General features: G+C 44.0%; 1 protein-coding gene across 4 annotated transcripts in view; it reads left to right on the top strand.

Moving 5' to 3' along the window:
• The window catches only part of MRRF (mitochondrial ribosome recycling factor), a 52572-nt gene extending 33694 nt beyond the window's left edge, over nt 1–18878 (top strand). The window contains exons 6-7 of one of the 4 annotated variants that reach the window (XM_060154415.1): nt 12190–12349; nt 17783–18860. In XM_060154415.1, coding sequence (XP_060010398.1) covers nt 12190–12349; nt 17783–17860 — 238 coding nt within the window. In that variant the 3' untranslated portion in view covers nt 17861–18860. Of the gene's footprint in view, nt 1–12189; nt 12350–17782 lie in introns of all 4 variants that reach the window. The other 3 variants (XM_060154414.1, XM_060154413.1, XM_060154416.1) reach the window with 3 other exon arrangements.
• The last annotated feature ends 3638 nt before the right edge of the window (nt 18879–22516 follow it).

Below are 22516 nucleotides of genomic sequence, written 5' to 3'. Positions count from 1 at the left end.
GTTCAGCTTGACACTGAACTGCTCCCCAAGGCCTCACAATTGTGGGATAATTGACATCATTGGCTCCCACTTTTCCTTCAGGCGTTGTTAGTGATCATAGACCTTATGCCTAGGCCAGGCTCCTGCCCTCAGACTTTGTTCCAAGGTGACAGCATGGAGGAGAATTCTCCTTGGGATCGGACCAGGCAGTTTCACCAGATTACAGTTAAAAGCCCTGGGTTGTGGTTCTCCTAGGCTGGATTCTCTTTCACAGGTGTATTTTCGTAGCACAGGCTGATGTATGGTCTCTCATGGATGATGACCAGGTTTTTCTAGGGCGAGCAGCTGGTACGGCAGGGTGTAGGGTCCCCAGGCTGACTTAAACAGGGAGGGGTAGCTGCTGTGCAGCCAGGGAGAGCTGGAATTGACACCTGGAGGAGCCAGGCTTACAGTCAGAACAACTTGAATAAGAGAACCAATGAAATGAGTTGTGTGACCTTAGGCTAGTTACTTCAACGCTCTGAGTCTCGGTTTCCTCATCTGTAAAATGCGGTAGTAGCAATATTTGCTTTTCTGAAGTTATTGGGAGAAACTCTTGTGGAGGATAAAGGGGAGAGGGAGCGGCAGTAGACAAGGAGAGCCTTTAGACCGCGATGCAGGTCTGATACCAGTGAAGAAAGGAAAGAAATTCACTGAATGAGAAATAGTGTTATTTTTAAAGTCTTCCTTTTCAAGTTAACTGTTGTTGCTGAGTGTTCCCATGACCTCTTCTGCATGGTGATTGTTAACTGTTATGGGGAAGCAGTCACTGCCATCCCACAGGTGAGAAGATGGAGACATGCTGCCTGCCATCAAGCTTTCCACCTAGGAGACAAGTACTGTTCAATGACGAGAACCAGATGGGCATATGGCATCTTTCAGTAGCTTTATTGAGATATAATTCACCCATTTAAAGTGTATAATACAAAGGGTTTTAGTATATTCAGAGTTGTGCAACCATCACCACGTTCAGTTTTAGGACATTTTTCATCACCCCACAAAGACATCCTGAACCTACTAGCAGTCACTCCACACTTCACCCCAAGTCACCCTCCTAGGGATTGCTCGAGGCAGCTACTAGTCTGCTTTCTGTCTCTATAGATTTCCCTATTAACACTTCCTATGAATGGGATCACACAGTATGTGGTCTTTTGTGTCTGGCTTTTTTCACTTAGCCTAATATTTTCAAGGATCATCCATGTTGTAGCATGTGTCAGTACTTCATTCTGTTTTATTGCCACATAATATTGCATTGTGTGGATATGCCACATTTTCTTTATCCTTTCATAAGCTGACGAATATTTGAGTTGTTTCCACTTTTTGGCTATTACGTATAATGCTGCTGTGAACATGCTTTCGGTTCTCTTGGGTATAGACATACAAGTGGAATTGCTGGGTCATGTGATAAGTCTGACTTTCTGAGGATCTGCCAAACTTTTTCACAGGGACCACACATTTTACATTCCTACCAGTAATATTTAAGGATTCTAATTTCCCCATCTCCTTGCCAGTACTTATTGTTGTTACTGTTATTGTTATTATTATTACCATGCTAGTGGGTATGAAGTGGTATCTCATTGTAGTTTTGACTTGCATTTCCCTAGTGTTAATGATGTTGAGTATCTTTTCATGTGCTTGTTTGCCACTTGTACATCTTTAGAAAAACGTCTATTCAAGTCCTTCACGCAGTTTTTAAATTGGGTTGTTTGTACTTTTGTTGTCGAGGTGTAGGAGATCTTTATATGTTCTGGATACTAGACTCTTATCAGATATATGATTTTCATCTCTTTAATTATAAAAATAATACACATTTATTGCAAAAATTCAAATCCTACAGAAAAATAAAAAGTTATTTTATTGTTCCCCAAATATTCTTCCCAGAAGTAACTGTTGGTAAGTTTAATATATATCCTTCCAGATTTGACAAGATGCATACACACACATACACACACCACACACACACACACACACACACACACACACACACACACACAGACACACACCCCTACATATTTAGTTTACATAAACGGGATTAAGTATCTGCAGTGCCACAACTTGCTTTTTCTGCCTTAACAGAACTTTCTGTACATCTTTTCATGGCGATCTCATTGTTTCTGTGCCTGCAGAGAAGTACCGTTTTGAGATGGGTATAATACAGATGAGGAAGCTGGGGTTCAGAAAGTTAAGTACTTCGTTCAGAGTCACAGATCAGTAAGCAGAGGAGTCATTATTCAAATTGAATCTGTTTCCAAAGCCCATGTTCCTGCCACACTATCACATTGCTTTACAGGCTGCTGACCTGGAACCTCCCTCCCTCTAGCTCGGTGGCCTCTCTGTCTAGCTGCTGTATTGCTTTGTGGATCTCGTACCAGGGATAGTGTGTATAAGGTGCACATTCTAGGAAATATCGATAATACCCTTTTCTTCCATAAGTCGCATACATATAAACCTTTAGTGATGGTGAAAGAAAAAAAAACCAGAGGAGACCGCCTAATGACCTCATTTGGGCTGGGGCAGCCACCAACTGCATTTGAGCAACTGTAGCTGCTTTTCCAGCCCTTTTCATGCCCGCTGCCTGTTCGCCATCGCTGCTTTCCAGGGCCGTTCATTCATTCATTCTGCTGGAGGACTTCCAGCACGGTACGTTGTTTCTCTCGACTTCCAAGCCTGGCGAGCCTCCCTGCAGTTTTAGGATGGCTGCTTTCTCTTCACCCAGCCTGTGGCTTTTTAGGAGAGCTTCCTACTATTCAGGTCCCAAGTGTGTGGAGTGGGGGCCCCCTCCCTGCACAGATGTTCTGTTTGAAACACACAAGAAAGTGCAATCAGGAAGCAAGAGCGGAGCGTGGGCTGCGGAGAAAGTTGCCATCAACACCTGTGCAGAAGCTGCGCCCGAAAGGACAGACTCCTCCTCCCCCCGCCTCTCTTCTGTTGTCACCCTTTGTGTCCTGCACCTACTTACAGAACCTGGCAGTTGGCTGCTGGAGATCAGCTCACTGTTCTACTGCCCACCTGTAGGGACTCGCTTTCTCCTTTCTCCCCGCTGTGCTTAGACTTGTAGGGGAGCCGGCAGAGTAGCAGTGAACTGTGTGTCTAAGCAGGCCTTAGTGAACGAGCAGTGCTCTCCATGCCACTGCAGCTAGTAAGATTAGCTGCTTAGATTTGTCTAGCACCAGCAGGGAGACCTGGAATTCACGAATCAGGCTGCACTGGGCTCAGATCCCAGGTCTACCAGGAGCTTGTGTGGCCTTGGGCAGGTTACTTGATCTGTCTGAGCCTCCCTTTCCTAATCTGCAAACACCAGGTAATAAGACCACTAATGTCATAGGAATGATGTGAAGGCTCACTCAGCTAATGCACAAAGTGTGCGTCATCTCAGAGCTTGGCATGTGGGAACAGCTCTGCAAATGTTAGTCATTGTTCTTCTGATTGAAGGGGAGCAGATGGCACTGGGGCTAGAGGACTAGGCAGTTATCCGTGGGGTCCTTGCTGCTATCATAATGTTTCCTCCTTCTCTCCCTATCTTGCTTTATTTTCTTCATAGCACTTACGTGTCGGTTTATAGACTTACGTGTACTCTTTCTCTCCTTCACTAGAATGTGACTAGGCCAGTTTATTTATCTCTTGTTAAAATAAAATACAGTGTGTGTTTGTGAAACAAAAAAAAAGAATGTGAGTAGGTGGAGCGTCGTCAGTTTGGTTCATTGCTGTATCCCTAGACCCTGAAACAGCTAGCGCGTAGTAAGGACAGTAATGCAGTCAGTGTGCCCACTGCTGCTCCAGCTGCTATTTGTATACTAACTGCTATATTCATAACAATCTTTTGAGGTAGGTATGTCATTACCCCTATTTACAGATGAAGACGCGGAGTCACAGGGGAGGGGAGTTCTTTGTGCCCAGTGTTACACGGTTAGTAAGGGGAAGGACAGGCGTCTTTCTCAGAGCCTGGGCCTGTAGCCACTCTGCTCTGCTCTCTCTCTCTAGTGGGAGACTTCACTATTATTTTTATTACTGATCTGATTGACAGCTTTTAAAATAGTACCTACACATGCAGAATTCTTTAACCATCATCTGTCATTCGCTGTTAACACTAACTGTGGAAGAAGAAAGGTAACATTTTTATTACTCCCCCCACCCCCATTTACAGGTGAGCAAACAATAACAGAAAGTGTTTCTTGAGCAGGTCACCATGACCGGCACATTTAGTAACTCTTTTAATCCTTACAACAATCCCATTAACTTAGTGGTGTTATACACATTTGACAGATGGGAACACTGAGGCATAGAGGCAAAAGTACTTGCCCAGGGCCATACGTCTAAGCAATGATAGATCTGGGCCTCAAACCCTGGCAGTCTAGCTTCAGAGACTGTTCTCCTAAACACTTCAGTAAACACCCTTCTTTGTGATCTAGGGAGGAAAAGTTAATTGTCCACAGTTACCCAGCCTCTAAGTGGCAGAGCTGGGAGTGGAAGTCAAGTCTACCTTGACCGCCAAACCTGTGCTCTTTGTCCTGTACACGAGAGCTGAGGTAAGAGTTACCTCCACATATCCCTGGACTTGAGTTTCCAGCCTTCTGTGGTGACAGGGAAGGAGAACGTGAGTGACTTCATCAAGGTCACCCAGCTGGGAATGTGGAGCTGTGACCCCTGACCTCAATCTCGTCTCTCTTTCCATCATGCTGGGCTGTATTTCAGGATGGCATGTCTGGTTTAGCCAGGCCTCAGTCACAGGACAGGCCTTTGAAAGCAGGTGCCCACTTGTGTCCCCAGAGAAAACCGAAGGTACTGCTGATGGTAGAAGTCCTTCCAAAGTGTGTGTGTGATTTCCTTTGGGCTAGAAGGACATCTCGTGTCTTTATGAGACATGTAAGACAGGCTGGTGAGCTGGGGGGGTGGGGTAGGGTGGGATCGGGGGCTGGTGAGGAAAGAGGGGAGGGAGAATTGTGTCCCTAGGAGCATAGGAAGTCTGGCTGGGCTACACAAACAAAAACATTTCCTTCGGGGCCAGCGGCCCCAAGGCATTGGGCAGCGCCCACCAGCAAACAATAAAGCAGGGCATGTGTCTGCTGCTGATTGCAGGCCGATGCGCTGTTGGCGGGGAGTCTCCCAGCAGCCCATTGCGGAGGCGGGCAGCAGGCTTTCTCTTGGTGGAGCTGTCAGAGATGCGCTTCCACAGGCTGTTTGTTCCCTGGAAGTGGGGCACCCTTCTCCCTCAGCCTCCTGCCTCCCGTGGCCCCCATGCCCGCCCTCGCTCTTCCCGTTCTGCCCCTCGCTGCCCACCAGCCACTCAGTAGCCTAAGTTCCTAGTGACTGAATCCTTTTTGACTGCCTTCTCCCCGAACGCTCGCATCCTGTCGTCCCCCAGCCTTGGAGATTCTGTAGTAAGGAAAGCGGCCACCCCGTATTGGGCTGCTGCAGTGCATACACACTGGCCATGTGCCGAGCCCTTGCCACCATCATTTCATTGAATCCTTGCTTCCACCCTCTTGGTAATATTCTTCTATTTTACACATGAGGAGACTGAGTCAGAAGAAGTTGAACAGCGCGCTCACGGGTCTGAAGCTAACAAGTGGCAGAGCAGAGATGCCAGCTTAGGTCTTCCTGGCTCTAACATGTGTCCTTTCTACCTTTTTAAGTCCCCTTTAAGTGACCAAAGATCCTTTTGAAGTCTGACATATTATATTGGGCAGGCCAAAAAGTTCGTTTGTTTTTCTGTAAGATGTTAACGAAAACCCAACCAAACTTTTTGGCCAGCCCAGTGACTGGTTTAAACTGCAGTTGCCACGCTGAGCGTAGCTTCCTCTGATGTACACCTGGTGAATGGCTTTGCACATGTCCCGTTCTCGTTGAAACCATAGGAAGTATCATTTCAGTTGGGGGGACTCTCTGCTTTGTGAGTTACCAGAGGGGCATGCCCCTTGGCTTATTGTTCATGGGAACGTGCTCAAGGAATTTTTCAGGAAGCCCCCATCCAGGATGTTACTGGAAGACTCGCCTGATGGAGTTTGTACAAACAAAGTGTGACCCTCCCAGCTCAGCCAAAACCCCTGCCTTATGCGGGGAGGCTCTCTGACCCTGGCGGAAAAGGCTACTGTCTTCATCATCCAGCCGAGAAGCCACTACAGGCTAGGCCCTGAGCTCCCCATCTGCGGGCCTAGAGGCTTCTGGGCAGACTTTCGCCATATCCTTAGATCTGGTTTGGACATTGGTTTCTGCACAAAATACAAGTCTGATCATGTTTCCTCTGCCTCACTCAGACATCTGTGATATTCCATGTTGTTCTTAGAAACAATCTACTAAGTCTTTTTCTCTCCTTCTTTTCTTTTTATTGTGGTGAGATATACATTAAAAATCTACCATTTCAAAAAAAAAAATCTACCATTTCAGTTATTTTTGTTTTTGTTTTTGTTTTTTTTTCGGTACGTGGGCCTCTCACTGTTGTGGCCTCTCCCGTTGCGGAGCACAGGCTCCGGACACGCAGGCTCAGCGGCCGTGACTCTCGGGCCCAGCCGCTCCGCGGCATGTGGGATCTTCCCGGACTGGGGCACAAACCCATGTCCCCTGCATCGGCAGGTGGACTCTCAACCACTGCGCCACCAGGGAATAACTGCACCCTCAGTTATTTTTAAATGTACAGTTCAGTGGTATTAAGTACATTCACATTGTTGTGCAGCCAATCTCCAGAACTCTTCTCGTCTTGCAAAACAGTAACTCTGTAGCCATTAAACAACAACTGCCCATTCCCCGATCCCCCAGGTCCGGGATAATCGCTATTTTACTTTCTGTCTCCATGAATTTGACTATACCAGGTACGTCACATAAGCAGAATCCTATAATATTTGTCCTTTTGATTCTAGCTTCTTTCACTTAGCATAACCTTTTCAAGGTCTATCCATGGTGTAGCGTGTACCAGAACTTCCTGCCTTTTTAGGCGGAATCGTAGTCCGCTGTGTGTACCTACCCCATTTATGTGTCCATTCATCCATCAGTGGATCTGCTAAGCCTGAATACGGCATTGAAGGGCCTGCGTACTAGTCTCGCCCTTGCCAGCCCTGCCGGCCTCCTCACTGGGCACAGTCTTTCTCTGCTTTCTGTGCTACAGCCACACTGCCTTTCTTCAGTTCCCCCAGGACTTTACCTGGAAAAAGGCCTTTGTTTTACACGGGCCATTCCTTCTAGTGGGAATGATCTTCCCTAGCTTCTCCACTCTTCTTCATCTTAACTTGACTATCCCTTAACTTAAATATATTCACGCTTTCTTCTGGAGTCCCACAGGAGAGCTTGCTCAGCCTCCTTTCCCCTGCTTATTTTCATAGAGCTCAACATGTCTTTATTATGCTTCTTACCACTGTAACTTATTGATTAATTGTGCATGTGTTTTATGACTGCCTTCCATGCCAGACTGTAAACTCACTCTGACATAGTGGCTGGAATGCAATAGGTGCCCAGTAAATAACTGCTGAATGAAACTGCAAACTAAGTGAATGAATTAATACCAGAAAGAGAAAAATTCATGGCTATATGCTGGGAACATTTGGATTTTTAAATGTACACAAGATGCTAAATTACTAGTCAGATCTCAAAAAGTCATCTTGCTGGAGCACAGATTGTTTGCCCTGTCATCTCTCTGTTGATAAAAACTTCCATGAATAAACTGTTCATTATTTGAAGATGCCTCCATAGTTGCCAAAACATAAACAACAATAGCAGCAAAGGCAGCTTACATTTTCTGATTGTTTCTATCAGGCTTTGTACTGTGTACTTTCCATATATCATCTCACCTAATCCTCACAAGGTCTCTGAAAGGTGGATGCCGGGGGTTTTGTTTGTTTATTTTCAATTTCTGTTTCCAGATGAAAGGACCAAGGCGCAGAGAGTTTAAATCGCTTGCTTAAGGTCACTCAGCCAGTAAGTGGCAGGTGCAGAAGTGGAGGGGCAGCAGGGTAGGATGGAGTTCCATCCCCTCCCCTAGTGCCCTTCCCCTCATTAACGGAAAGAGCTTTTTATCCATTTTATAAATGGGGCCTCTGCCTTGCTTTTCTTTGAAGCCAGGGTTTTGTGGCTAAAGAAGAATTTGAAAACTCCAGGTCCACAGAACAAATTTGACCCTGATGCACCTCTTTCAGGCTCATGCCTTCCTGCCGTTACATCTCCCACTGTGCTTCTGCCTGGAGTGCCCTTTCCTTTCTTCTGCAGCTGATGAGTTACTGTGCGTCTCTGGGGCATTTGCCAAACCTTGAGACAGAATGAGCTGTACTCTCTGCATGCTCCTCCTGCAGAAGGCCTGTCCATCCGTCCTAGCAGCAGTCGTGCTCTTCCTAAGTAGAGGTTGACAAGTTTGTCTACCCTGCTGGACTGAGCCTCTGGAGAAGTTGGACCAGGCCCGCCTCGTCTCTGGTGCTCCTCAGCCCAGCCTGGGATCTGGCAGGGAACCCCGGGGCCTCAGCCAGTGCTTGATGAGTGAATGCATGCCAAGTGCAGAGCCGGTGCTCAGAACCAACCGGCTGAGCCCAGAGCCTGGAATACAGCTAGCCTGTACTCACAGAACCCCGTGAATGCAAGATGGAGACGATCAGATGTATTAATCACTGGTTTGGAAAGGCATTAAAATATTTCCATAATATAGTATGTTTCTTTTCTAAAACAGATGTGCCTTCATTGTTTCATGAGGAAGTAATTAAGTGTGTTTGATTAAAACATTCATAAACACGATCAGATTTATTCAAGGCTACTATATGCTGCTATCTTTATTGTTGGTACTTTATATAATGTTGTGTGTGCATCTCCCAATCACCCTGTAAGGTGTTTTTATTATCTTCATTTTAGAGATGAAGAAACTGGGGCTGAGAGAGATTAATTAGCTTGCCCAAGGAGAGTCAGCTTCTGAGTGATAGATGCAGGAATAAAATGTCTGTCTTGACTTCAGAACCAGTGCCTTTCCATCATCCTGACTGCTTCTGATCTTGTAATTTGGATACCTTCAGCTCAACACCCAGAACCACCATGCAGAGATGCCTCTCTTCTTCTCAGCCCTTCCTGTGCCTGGTGTCCCCTCCCCCTCCTCCCCCCCCGCCCCCGCCCCCCGCCACTGCACTCCCCTCTCCATTTCCTTAGAATATTACCTCTGTATTTGCATCCTGAAACTGAAATATTTTTGTCAGTGTCAATAACTGAATACTATTATATATGAAAACTGGTGTTAATAGTGTAGTAAGGTCACACTTACATTAATAGATATAAAAAATACACTTTATTAAGGCCAAATTACATATATTATGAATTTGTTTTCTTTATATAGCCATTTATTCTTAAGGGTTTTTTGAGTCCCAGTTTATGTATTTTTGAATGTGTGATTTTTTTTTCCTCCATGTTAAATATAACAATGTAGTGAAAAAGAAGTTGGTTAGATAATTTTTTTATTTTATTAAAGATTGTCTAAAAAGCAGGCTACCTATTTCAAGTTACATATGAAATATAAGATTGAAATACTTCTCTGTAGAGAAGTTAAAAGGTTTCTTACAGACTTAGATGCATTTATTTTCTGCCCCTCCTAGTATTTCAGCAGGATTAAGTTTTTTGAATCAGTGGATCAAGTTTTAATTTTCCTGTTCCTTCCTTATACTGACATATGCTTTGGCAGAACAAAAAAGAGACCTAAACATGTCAGCATGATTTTTGTTCAATGAATTAAAAACCATAAAAGTAACAAGATCTGATCCAAATCCCTAAACTCCTGACATGGTGGTTTTGTCCTTTTCAGTCCCAAGATTCATATTACTGACTTTGAAAAAAGCTTTGTGCCTGGAAGCAGAAGTTACGGCAGCAGCACATAATTTATTTGAAATAGATTGCAAGGGGTAGGCAGCATGGAGTAGTGGGAAGAATACAGGCTACAAAATTCTGGATTTGAATCCCAGTTCTGTCACTCAAGCCCATCTGTGTACCTCAATTTCCTCATTGGAAAATGGGGGTTTTAGAATCTAGTTTGATAAGTTGTGAGGTTCAGCGAGGTAAAGTACTCATCTGGCATTGAGGGGCTCCGTAATGGTAGTCATCAGGATTATTTTTATTTTGAGAATGTTTTTAAGAATTCTGAGAATTCAAATAGCTGGATCCAGAAGGATTTATTTATCACATAGTCGTCCACTTTGTCCTCAGAGCTTATTCTTTCTCAAAACTCTTTAATTTTTTTTCTCATCCTATCAGGAAAAAAATACCAGGTAAATGCCACTAAATCTTTAACACCTGTTTGCCACTGTTTCGCACGGAACATATACCCAGAACTTGGGATTATCCTTACTAAACCGAAACCACGTAGATTTGAGGATCAAGAACCACATGCCAGTGATCTGCAATTCAGGACCCAGGAGGCAGAGGAATTTTTTCATACTAAGAGCATTGGCTTTTGAGACAGGCCAGCCTAGGTTTGACTTTGTGTAAGATAACCAAACTTCTTTGGACCTTATTTTCTTCATCCATGAAATGGAGTTCATGATCTTACGGGACCCTCTGTGATACAGCTCTCCAGCCTCTTTTCTTGTTACTCCCTTCTCTGTTATCTGTGCTCCAGTCAGTTCCTCACATGAACATGATCTCGTTGTAACTTAAAGCCTTTGTACGATGCTCTTTCTTCCTCCTGGAGATCCCTACCTGTATTGGTAACTTTGCCCTCATTCTTTAGATCCTTGTGGTGTATTAGGATAGGATGGGCAGTGCTCTAGTAACAAGCAACCCCCAAATCTCCATGGCTAAAACAACAGAAATTTATTTCTTGCTCATGATGCATGGGGCACTGTTCATCATAGTCTCTCTGGGACCTAAGCTGATGGAAGCTCCCTCCCAACTTGCACTGCGGCCAACAGAAACAAATGTGGTGCAGTGCACGCTGGCTTATAAACCTTCTGCCCTGAGGCGACACCCATTCTGCTGACATCTCACTGGCCAGAGCAAGTTGCACAGCCACACCGAACTTCAGAGGAGATGGGGAAGTGCATTCCCACTGGAAGGAATAAAAACCAGAATATTAGTGAACAAACCTAATGACTACCATGCTTAGATATTATTTCCTCAGGAAAGTCTTCCCTCCCCAAACTGACCCCTCCCCAAACTCAGACACGCTCTATTGTAAAGGTCTGTTTACTTAGCTCTCTCCCTAGCTAAGCTCTCTCAGAACAGGACAGAGGTCTGTCACCTTCATCGTAGCGCACTCTGTGCAAACAGAACTCTGACAGGTAGTAGGCACTCAGTGTGTACACGACCAAGAAATGAAGGCAGGACGAACATGCTAGACTACTTTGCTGGCTTGTTGTGATGATTAAATGTGAAATAGGAATAATAACTGCTTCATACAGTTGTTGTAAGGGTCAACTTACAAAAACTTATAAAGTGCCTGTCGCAGGTGTTGATAATAGCCCTTCAGTGTGCTCATTGTTATTATGATGAGGATATTAACAGTAAAAATAACTGACATTAAGCATTTTTAATGTGCCAGACACTCTCATGGGTACTTTAAGGAAGTTAACTGGTGCAGTGGTTCTCACATGTTGTGTCTGGGTCAGTGTTGAGGTGATTCACAAGTAATTTGCTATAATAATAGTTAAGATTCTGAAGGTTGCTGCTTATTTGTTTTGGGTGATTTAGAGGTATAGAGATGGTGCTATTTCTGTAGCATCATCATGCATTAGCACTGCTTTCTTTAGCTGGCGACAAAGGGGTGGAATTATAGCTAATAGTTGCTTCCTTTTATTGAGCACTTAAAATGTGCCAAGGTCAGTGCTAAACAATATACACGCATCATCGCATAATCAATCTCCACACCACCCATTTAAGTCAGGTACTGACTATCCCCATTGTACAGATGGGAACTCTGAGGAGGGGAAGTCAGCTATGCATCTGGTAAGGGGCATGGCCAAGATTTGACTTCAGGCCTGCCTAGACTCCCTGGCTCATGCTTTTAAGCAACACTCTTCTTACTGGCTGTTCTCAGCTATCTCACCAGGAACTCTCCTTGACCTTGAGCATCCCCATGGGCGTGTGTCAGGAACGTGAAAGACCCTCCACCGGCAGAGAGTAAAGTTACAAACTGCTGAGCTAGTGGGCAAAATGATGTTGAATTCTTGGCTGGCTGTTAACGCGTGGGATGATTTTGTTGAATGTTCTTTCGTCTTTTATCAGAGTAACCAGGGAGCACAGGGAAATGCTGGTGAAACTGGCTAAACAGAACACCAACAAGGCCAAAGACTCTTTACGGAAGGTTCGTACCAACGCAATGAATAAGCTGAAGAAATCGAAGGATAAGGCCTCGGAGGACACCATTAGGCTCATAGAGAAACAGGTACTGTTGCCAACAGATGTAGTGCTTATGTATCTGACCCAGAGGATCGCGTGTTCATGCCTGAAGTGAGGAGAATGAAAATGGAATACTCCTAGTTCTTTCACTGATGTGATCGGTATTGGCTGAGTCTCTGTCCTGGACCTGGCCCTTCACTGGACCCTGGGAATAAGGAGGAGGAGAGGTAGCTGCTGACCTTCCACTGTGTTCCAGGCTCTAAGCTGAATGCTTTACAGCACTTCATTTATCCTCATCACTACAAAGCTGTGAGGTGGGTGGTGAGGAAACTGAGGTCCACAGAAGGTAGATAACTTGCCCAAGGTCACACTGCTGGTAACTGGCAGCAGTGGGATCCAAAGCCAGCAGACTGATCTCAGAGGCTCTACTCTGATGCTCTCCTGTCTATGCTTGGCTGTCTGGGTGTGGAGAACTGGGGACTTGGCACTGTTCTTAGTGTGCTGAGCAGTGGCACTTCAACAGGGCTTAAAGGAGCTACTGGAGTGAAATAGTGAGAGGCGAGGGGGAAATGTCGAACAGCATATGTAAAGGTATGGTGTTGGAAAAGAACACCATTCAGTTAGATAACCGAGGCTTGGACCCGGGATGACACTGGGAATGGACAGAGAAGACACAGTGGCCAATTCATAGCAGGTCTTGTATACCAGAGTGAGGAGTCTGAACTTTAACACATCCAGAGGTTCCCACATTGGCTCTGCATCTTTATCAGTCATCCGTGGCCACAAGAATGCCATGTAGCAAAGTACCTCAAAGCTCAGTGACTTATATGTCAAGCATTATTTCTTATTCTTGTTTCCATGGGTCAGCCGGGATGTAGCTGTTCTAGGCTGGGCTCAGTGTACTTGCCTTCAGGTCTTGGGTGGGGCTCAAGTCTGCTGTACACCTCTCCAATCTTCTGGAGTCAGCAAGCTTCCCAGGGCATCTTTTCATGGCAACGGCAGATGCCAAGAGCCCAGCTCCTCAAGTACATTTTAAGCACCTGCTCTTGTCACAACCCACAGGCCAAGCAGATCTTACGGGCCAAGCCCAGCACCACTGGGGCAGGGAAGTATATATGTTCATGGAGGTCTGGGGGAAGGAGTGAATACTTGTTGAACAATAATCTAATCTAATCTATCATCACAGCATTCCAGTCACTTGAGGAGCTAATAAAAATATGTATATCCTATCCTTTTTTTGCGGTACGCGGGCCTCTCACTGTTGTGGCCTCTCCCGTTGCGGAGCACAGGCTCCGGACGCGCAGGCTCAGCGGCCATGGCTCACGGGCCCAGCCACTCCGCAGCATGTGGGATCTTCCCAGACTGGGGCACAAACCCGTGTCCCCTGTATCGGCAGGCGGACTTTCAACCACTGCGGCCCGCGTACCGCAAAAAAATAAATAAATAAATAAAATAAGTTATCAAGAATCTTATCTACAGCAGTGTTCATTGATGTATTATGTATAATAGAAAACTGGAAACTGTCTAAATTTCTGATAGTAGGAAAATAGCTTGTTTTACATCCATTCACTGGAATCTCTCTATATAGACAGTTATACTTTACAGATGCAGTAAATGCTTTTGGAATGTATTTTTTTTAAGGTAGGTTACACTATAATCCATTTTTATAATGAAAAAGTATCATGTATGTGAAAAAGTTGGCAGCTTATTTACTTTAAAATGTTAATGGTGGTCATTTGGATTATGAACAATTGTAATTTTATTCTTTGTGAAATTTTCTTTTTTTTTTTAATTTCCAAAATTCTTTTGAGTCAGATTTTTTTTAAACTGTATTATAAAAGTGTTTCATCTTTGGTATATAAGAATAAAAGGATTCCGTTGTAGGTCCTATTCCTGCAGTCACGTCTGATCCCCACCTCTCCTCTACAACCTTCCCAACCCCCAGCCCAGGCCAGCTCTGAAGAAGGACCAGGGTCTTCCCACTTGGGACTCTGACATCTGTCAGCCTGCTGTTTCACCTTCACTTTAGTTTGCTATAAATGGGTCTGCTGAACATTAAAGCACTTGGCAGAAACCACTAGTAAATCTGGCCAAGATCCTTTCATTGCCGCTTTTTTCTGAGAAACAGAGCCTCTCTGAAGTGAAGCTGGGTGCTAGTGGGGCTGAAGGGCTCCTAGCAGACTATGCAGGCAGGCAGGCAGGAAGGCTGGACTGAGTGAGGCAGTGGGTGGGAGCAACACCCACCGGCACTGTGGGCGTTCTGAGCTTTGCTACCCAGGGCTGCCCCAGGGGTGTACTGTGTGCTCTCACCCGTCTCCCTTTTCTGTCTCTGCCTTTCATTTTCCTGAACATATAAGGAGCCAACGTGATGATGATGATGATCATGACCATGACCGTGACGATGATGTTGATGATGACGTTATCATCTTTATGAGGCAGCATGTTGTAATGGAAAGGGCTCTTGCTCTGAAGTCAGACTAGGCTGGATTCGAATTCTAGCTCTTTCACTTCTCAGCTGTTAAGGTCAGCAAACGGCTTCACCTTTCTGGGCCCGTTTCCTCATCTGTAAAGTGGGAGAAGTAATGCCTATCTCACAGGATTGGTAAGAGGACCAAATGACGCAACACACTTTAAAGTAGCCAGTATGGTTGCCGGTCTTCAGTAATTGCCCTCTTTGCCATCCTACTCCTCTCTCTCTCAACCTTATGGCTTTGAATATGGGAACGGGATTAACTGCTTTAATGAGTCTAGCACAGCCGCCCTTGAATGAGGAAGGACTAGGCCAGGTTCTGTGGGCTCCCCAAAGGGAGTAGCAGCATTAAACTGGCAATCAGGGGTAGGTGAGTTCTTGGCTCAGTCATACCACTGACTTTTTATGTGATCTTGGGCAGGTTAGTTAACATCTTATGCCTTCGTCTACTCCTCTGTAAAATGGGGATAATACCTGCCCCACCTGCCTTATAGTATAGGTATGTAACATTGTTGGATTTGAATGAAGTAACAGAGGACAAAACATTTCTGCATAGTGTGAACTACTGTGCAACTGTCAGGTGAAATCATTAATATTCACAGTATATTAAAGGGAGATAATAATAGTATTTCATACATTTTGAGGATTATGTGAAATAATGCATGTAAAGTTTTTAGCCCAGTGTTGGGCTCCTAGTAAATAGATGCTGTTGTTGGTATCCTTGTTGTTGTTAATCATCGTTATTTTAAGATGGAAAAGATGAACTTGCAGGTGGACTGTCCCAAGGGCACTTTGTGCCTATAATATGGCAGAGAGTTAGTAAATATTTTCATCAATTGATTAACTTGAAAAGAAGTCAGAAAGTGATAGTAAAAATCAGAGTAACACAAGCAACATTTGCATAGCAAATAACCAGTTTAAACGTACTTGTATATTCATGATTTTGTTTAACCCTCACAGTTACTTTCTGAGGAAGGGAGTAGCATCCCCATTTGAGAGATGAGGAAACTGAGACTCAAAGTGGGAACTTGCACATTGTCACCCCACTGAGAATTTAACCCATGACGCATGTTATCAGATTGTTCCTGTAGGTACTCTTCCTCCCCCCAGTCCCAGTCTCTGGCCCCAAACACCATTTTTCCAGAGGAGGCTTGCAGCCCTCGTTCCTGGCCATCCCAGGCTGCCACCCTGCAGGTGCTGAAGTGCTGCTGGGCACCACGCCACACCCCATGCAAGGCGGTTGCTCAGGGTGGGGGCACAAGAAGCCTGCCAAGGGTTTGTGTCGGCTGAGTGAGGAGGCCCAAGCGGCTGTTTCAAGCTGGTCCTGTTCCGGAGTGCCCAACAGCCCCAGTGGAAAGCCTTGTTCTCCCCACTCCAAAATGTGCAGCTGCTGCTATGGCAAGAACCTGGCTGTCTCCCTGCCTGGAACCAATTGCTCCAAATCCTTTCCAGTGCATTTATTTCCCAGTTCCTGGCCAGGGCCTGTGGTCTGCAAATAAAGATGTCACACAGCCGCTGTGCGGCTGAGCACACAGATCCTGGGCACCACGCAGCCCCCTTCAAAGCTTCCTGCCTGAGGCTTCCTGCCTGAGGTCCCTTTAGACATGAGAGGGAGGCTGCAACACTCACTAAATTCTGTACTGTGTTTTGTTTTTCATTCTTTGAGGGAGTATATGTTTATTGCAGAAAATGTGGAGAATATAGAAAAGCACAGAAAACGAATAATGATTCATTTAGCAAATATTTCCTGAGCACTTGCTATGTACTAAGTTTTATGCTAAATGTGACAGATACCGACATGAATAATCCATTTCCTGTCTTCCCATCACTAAAAGATAATCACTATTAACATTTTGACACATTTTCTTTTAGTTTAAAAAATACTTGTATTTTTAACATATTTGAGATCATTTCTACTACGTATATACCCATTTTGTATTCTGCTTTTTCTTTAATTCAAGGGTAACATGAGCATGTTTCCATGATATTATAAATAATATCTTGAAACATTATTTCTTTTTCTCTGATTACAAAAGCAATCCAGGCTTGTTATAAAACAGACATTTCAGAGCTATATACTGGAATGTTATTTATATTTATACCCTCTCCATGAGAAATAGACAGTCTTAACCCTTTTTAACAGCTGTATGTATTCAATTACATGTGCTGTCATTTTAAATTTTCTGATTTATGATTATAAGCTTTGGTATATATCTTTGCATATAGAACTTAAGAACATTTTCTCAGATTCCATTTGTGTGGTAATTTCCCAGTTGAGAGAGTTTGGGGTTAAAAAATGGTAATAAGAACATTTGCATCAATTTGAATTCCTATCAGTGATATGTGAGTTTATCCATTTCACCATAGCTCTGGCATTGAATATTATAATTAAAAACCACAACATCAAATTTTGTTAACTATGGTAACTAAATTATGTCTTGTTTTAATTTGCACTTCTTCAGTGTCTATTGAATTTTCCATGTTTGTTAACCAGAGGTACTTCAGCTTTTTTCAGTACTTTTTTTCTGCTTGTCTCTTGGGATCTTAATATTCTCCTTATTAATTGGTATGAGGGCTTTATATAGCAGAGTGTCTGAGGCTCATGTAGGAAATTCTAGATGTTCATTAAGGGACAGATAAGACTGGCTTCTCTGTACTCTGTAATAATAGTTAACTATTTGGGGCTGTGCAATCAGACTACCTGGGATTAAAGTCTGTCATTGCTGCGTTCTAGCTGCGTATCCTGAACAAGTGATTTCAACTGCCTCAGTTTCCTCCTCTGTGAAATGGGAATGATAATACCATCTCATGGTATCCATTTCTTGCCGTTAGGAGTCACTAAGAGCACGTATACACAGTTCTCTAGTAGAGTGCCTGGCTGGGATGCAATTCATGTGAGCTTTTGTCACCATTATTATTTCCCAGATAACCTTTCATAGTTCTGGAATATTTCTTCCCCTCCCCTTCTCAGCCCCAGTTATCAGGTTGTCTCATTTTGTGTTTCTGCAGATCAGCCAAATGGCCGACGACACAGTTGCAGAGCTGGACAGACATCTGGCAGTGAAAACCAGAGAACTCCTTGGATGAAAATCCCCCAGGGGCCAGCAGTGCTCCCAAGCCCAGTTTCTAGTAGGTCCCATGGGTGGCAAATTGGCACCTCTCTACCCCATCCACACGGAAGGCTGTCCCCACGCACTTGTCAGTCCTTGGAAGGCCCAGCCTTCCAGTGGGATACTGTTGATTCCCTTCCTCCTGTCCCCTGTCCACCCCATCTGCTCTGGACCTTCTGGCCTGGGTGGCCCTCAGAGAGTCTCTGTTGCTGACAGAGGGCCTTTCCTCGGGCCATTTGCCTTGACTGTGACATCACCGAGCTGTCAGGACCATTGGCAGGCTTGGCACTGCCTGCACCTCACCTTGGTAGCCTCCTTTTCAAACAATTAGTCAGGCCCTGTCCCCACCTTTGAACTCTGCTTGGGCCAATGTGGGCCTTCACCTGTGCCTGGATACCTTTGCTAGAGGCCCATTTTCTAACCAAACAATAAAATCTAAATAAATTGATTGGAAAGAATAACAACCGCAAAGGAAAGGATGGACTCAGTCTGAATTAATGATCTCTGAGTACCTATGTGTAAGCATCCAGAGCAGCGCTTTTGCCTCCGAGTCATCACACGTGCTCTTTTCTCTGCCTGGACCATTCTCCCACTCCTCACGTGGCTGGTCCTGTTCATCCCTGGCTCTCAGCTTGGATAGCACTTCCTTGAGGAAGTCTTCGTTTATTCCCCCAACCTAGGACGCCTGTTATTGGCTCTTCTAGCACTGTCCACTGCTTTTATCTGAACCTTAATTGTTCTTTTTGGTAATTAGTCTGTATATTTTTAGTTTCCTTAGAAGTTAGCATAATGCCTGGAACATAGTAGGCATTCAAATGTACTGTGAATGAATTGCACGTAGTAGCTACTCAACAAATGCTGGCTTTTTCCTTTCTTTCTGGTCTTAACACAGTTATTCTGTCATTTTCTACTCTTTCCTTTGTCCTCAACATTTACTTGGTAATGAGATCCCTGTCCCCAGAGCCTACCTGTTATTGATGGACAAGTGGTTTATTGTGGCTCATCTTTGGGTACTAGGTTAAGTTAGGTTTTCCCCCCAGTAATTTTTTTTCCTTTGTTCTTTTGTTCATTCATGCATTCATAATATAGCCATCATGAGCTAGATACAGTTCTAGGTAATATTTTTAATCTTCACAGTAAACTCACAAGATGCGTATTATCTCCATTTTACAAATAGGAAAACTAAGACTTGACAATATTAGATAACTTGCCCAAAGTGTTAGAGGGTTTCATTATTCATTGTCAGTCTCATTCTACAGAGAGGGGAGAGCTCAGAGAGGTTAAGATTTTTTGCTTGGGGTCACACAGCTAGCAACTGGCAGACCTGGGAGTCACACTGAGGCCTGATCTCAATTGTGCTCCTCCCACTTCGTCCTGCTGCTGTCCCAAACGGTGAGCACCAACTTTGTGCCAGGTACTGTGCTCTGTGCTGGGAATACAAAGATGGGTGAGATGTGACCCCTGTCTTTGAGAGGTGCATGGTCACGGGCCTGAGCTGCTGTCTATGATGTCTTGGGTGGAAGGTGGGAAGTTTATTCCAGTTCTGCCAGATGTCTGCCCTTAGAAAGGAACCCACTCTGGCAGCAGCAGGGCCTGGCTGCCTCCCTTCGAAGCAGCATCCAATTGCTGTTTGACTCCTCTCAGACTCTGTCCTGTGCGAGAGGTAATAGGGTTGCACTTCTCCCTCTGCTTGTACTGGCAGAGCAGCTGCAGGACAGCCAGCGGGATTCAAGGTCAGAATTAGGTCAAAGATGAAAGAAGCGAACCATAATCTCCTGCCCCGCTTACCTGTCCTCAGTCCAACCCCATTCACCAGCCCTGAGCAGCCATCACACGATCGGAAGTCAGCTGGGGGAGGGACAGGGATAGAAATAGCAATCAAGGAGCCTTTTTTGGAGTAAGCCACATGGCAGGGGCTTTGCAGCAGTCTTTTGTGAGTGGCCGAAATCCCCCAATCACTGCAAATGTGCTTCTCAAAGATGCAGGATTTTTTAATAAACAGAGGAAATGATAAATTATGTTGTAACTCCACTCCAAAGGCATTTGGTTCTTAACAGCCAAATCCTCTGTAGTCTTTAAATAAACAAAAACTTATTTGGTGAACAGACCGGGGAGGGGGGGTAGGGGTGTGGGAGGAGGCGGGAATGAAAGATTTTCTGTACTTGGGTTCCACATGTCAACAATTTCTCTCCTGTGTGTATGTTGGCCAAAGCCGTATATCATGATAAATGAATAAAGGAAAACCTGGAGCCCAGAGCAGTCAGACAGCTCAGCAAATGGCTTTCAGCTGATTGCTCTATTTCAGTTGACATTTATCAGAGAGTTTCTCTGCTACTCTGTGTGTCAGGCCTGCAGTGGTGGCAGGGACAAGAGTGAGACTACCTGTTTGGATGTGCTGAGGAATGAGTAATGCTGGAGCAATTCATTCTCCCTCCTTCAGTCTCTCTCTTTCAAAAAGAAAAGCTGGGTATGGAAATTCTCACACTTGCCAGAAGAATTAACCACCTCCTCTATTCAGTTCAACGGCTTTCAAAGTCCCACGAAAAATACAGGCCAAAGGGAATTTGAGAACTTTTCTTTTCTGTTTATTTTTTTCTTCTTTCTTCTACGTGTGTGTGTTAAAATTACAAAAGAAAGGTATGTGAGAAGTTAAAAGAGACACTTATCACAAGTCCTGAATCGTACTCCCTTTAACAATTAGATGTATATGCTTCCAGACCTTTCTCTATGCATGTATAATTTTTAAAAAACAAGGATGGGAACTATTCTGTTCCTGTTTTGAAGCTTGCTGGTTTTTTTCCCAGCATATCATGGCCATCTCATAGCCATGTGTGAACAAGTAGATAAAATTCATCCTTTTTCATTGTAATACAGTATTCCTACGGTATTCCACAATAAGAATGTACTGTAACTTATTTTACTATCACTCATATGATATTTTAAAAAATCATTTCACATGCACTGGAAGATGTTTCTACTTAAAAAAAAAAAATTTTTTTTTTTGAGAAAAAAGAACCCCTAGTCTAAGTTTATCTCTTTGGTAAGTTCTGCTCTTTATCTCTTTGGTAGATTCTAGTCAGCCGCAGACTAATGTATATTAAGTGTCTCTGTGGACCAGGTACCATGCTGAACACTTTACATGCAATTACTACATTTAAACTTCCGAACAATCCTAGTTGGTGTAGGTATTACTCCTATCTGTGTTTACGTATTGGAAAACTGAGGTTCAGAAAGGGTATTTAACTTGCCCAAGTCACACAGGTAGTGAGTGCCAAAGTGAAGTTTGAGACTCAGATCTGACTTCAAAGTGGGCTCCTTGATCAGGGTGCTTCAGTTTGTAACTCTTCACTGAGCGCCTACTCAGAACGCACCCAGCACACTTGTGGGCCCTGAAGGTGATATAAGAGAAGCAGAAAGCTCGCTTTGATAAAACAGACAGCTCTTTCTACTAAAGGACTGCATGTAAAACAGTACAGTGGCTGGCACATAGTAAACAATGAAGAAATGGTAGCTCTTATGGAGCCAGTAAAGATTACATATTTATACCTCCCCTGTTTGACAGACTCCTCTAGAACGTGTCATAGAACCAGGGAGAGAGCGGAAAGATCACCCAGCAGTGAATAATGATAATAACAACAATAATAGTATTGACAGCCTCAGTACCTAATGTTGGCTAGGTGCTTTTTCATTTTCAAAGTTCTTCTACATCCTTTATCCCATAGAAACCATTGGACGAAGCTTTGCAATTTCTTTTGCTCTAATAATCGTCAGTTTTCATGATGTGTATGAAAAGGTGTATTCTCTATTTTGGTGGGGGAGTACAAGTTTTGTTACATCTACAGGAAATGTATTTTATAGATTATGTTGTTTGGATTTTCTGTATTTTTACTGATTTTTTGACCCCGGATGAGACTTGGGCTGAAAGTGGTATGTTTTAGCCTTCTGCTAACGAGCATCTCTATTTCTTCTTGCATTTCCTGTAATTTCTGCTCTGTGAAAGCGCTGGTGTGTTGTGGTGCTGCAGAGATAGTCTGACTCTTATCTTCTTCGCCCCATTCAGTGCCAGGAGTCTGAGTTCTGTCTTGTCATATATCAAGATCACAGCCCTTGCTTTCCTTTTGTTTAAGTTTGCTTGGTGTATCTTTCCCATTCCTTTCTTTTTAGCCTTTTTGAGTCAGTATTTCAGGTGTATTTCTTTTGTAGAGTTGGGTTTTGTTCTATGAACCATTCTAAAACTCCTTATTTTTATCTTTATTTTTAATTGTTGTAAAATACACATTACATAAAATTTGCCAATTTTAACCGTTTTAAAGTATACAGTTACGAGTGTTAAGTACATTCACATTGTTGTGCAACCAATTTCCAGAACTCTTTTCACCTTGTAGAACTGAAGCTCTGAACCCATTAAACAACTCGCATTCCTCCCCCAGCCCCTGGCAACCACCATTCTACCTTCTGGCTCTGAATTTAACTGCTCTAGGTATCTCATATAAATGGAATCACACAGTATTTGTCTTGTGACTGGCGTATTTAACTTAGCATAATGTTGTAGCGTGTGTCAGAATATCCTTCCTTTTTTTTTTTTTACTTTTTTTTTTTTTTTTTGTGGTACGCGGGCCTCTCACTGTTGCGG

Source organism: Lagenorhynchus albirostris, chromosome 7 (genome assembly GCF_949774975.1).
Source record: "Lagenorhynchus albirostris chromosome 7, mLagAlb1.1, whole genome shotgun sequence".
Taxonomy (NCBI): domain Eukaryota; kingdom Metazoa; phylum Chordata; class Mammalia; order Artiodactyla; family Delphinidae; genus Lagenorhynchus; species Lagenorhynchus albirostris.
The sequence above is the reverse complement of the archived record's forward strand: the minus strand, read 5'-3'. Positions and strand labels throughout refer to the sequence as shown.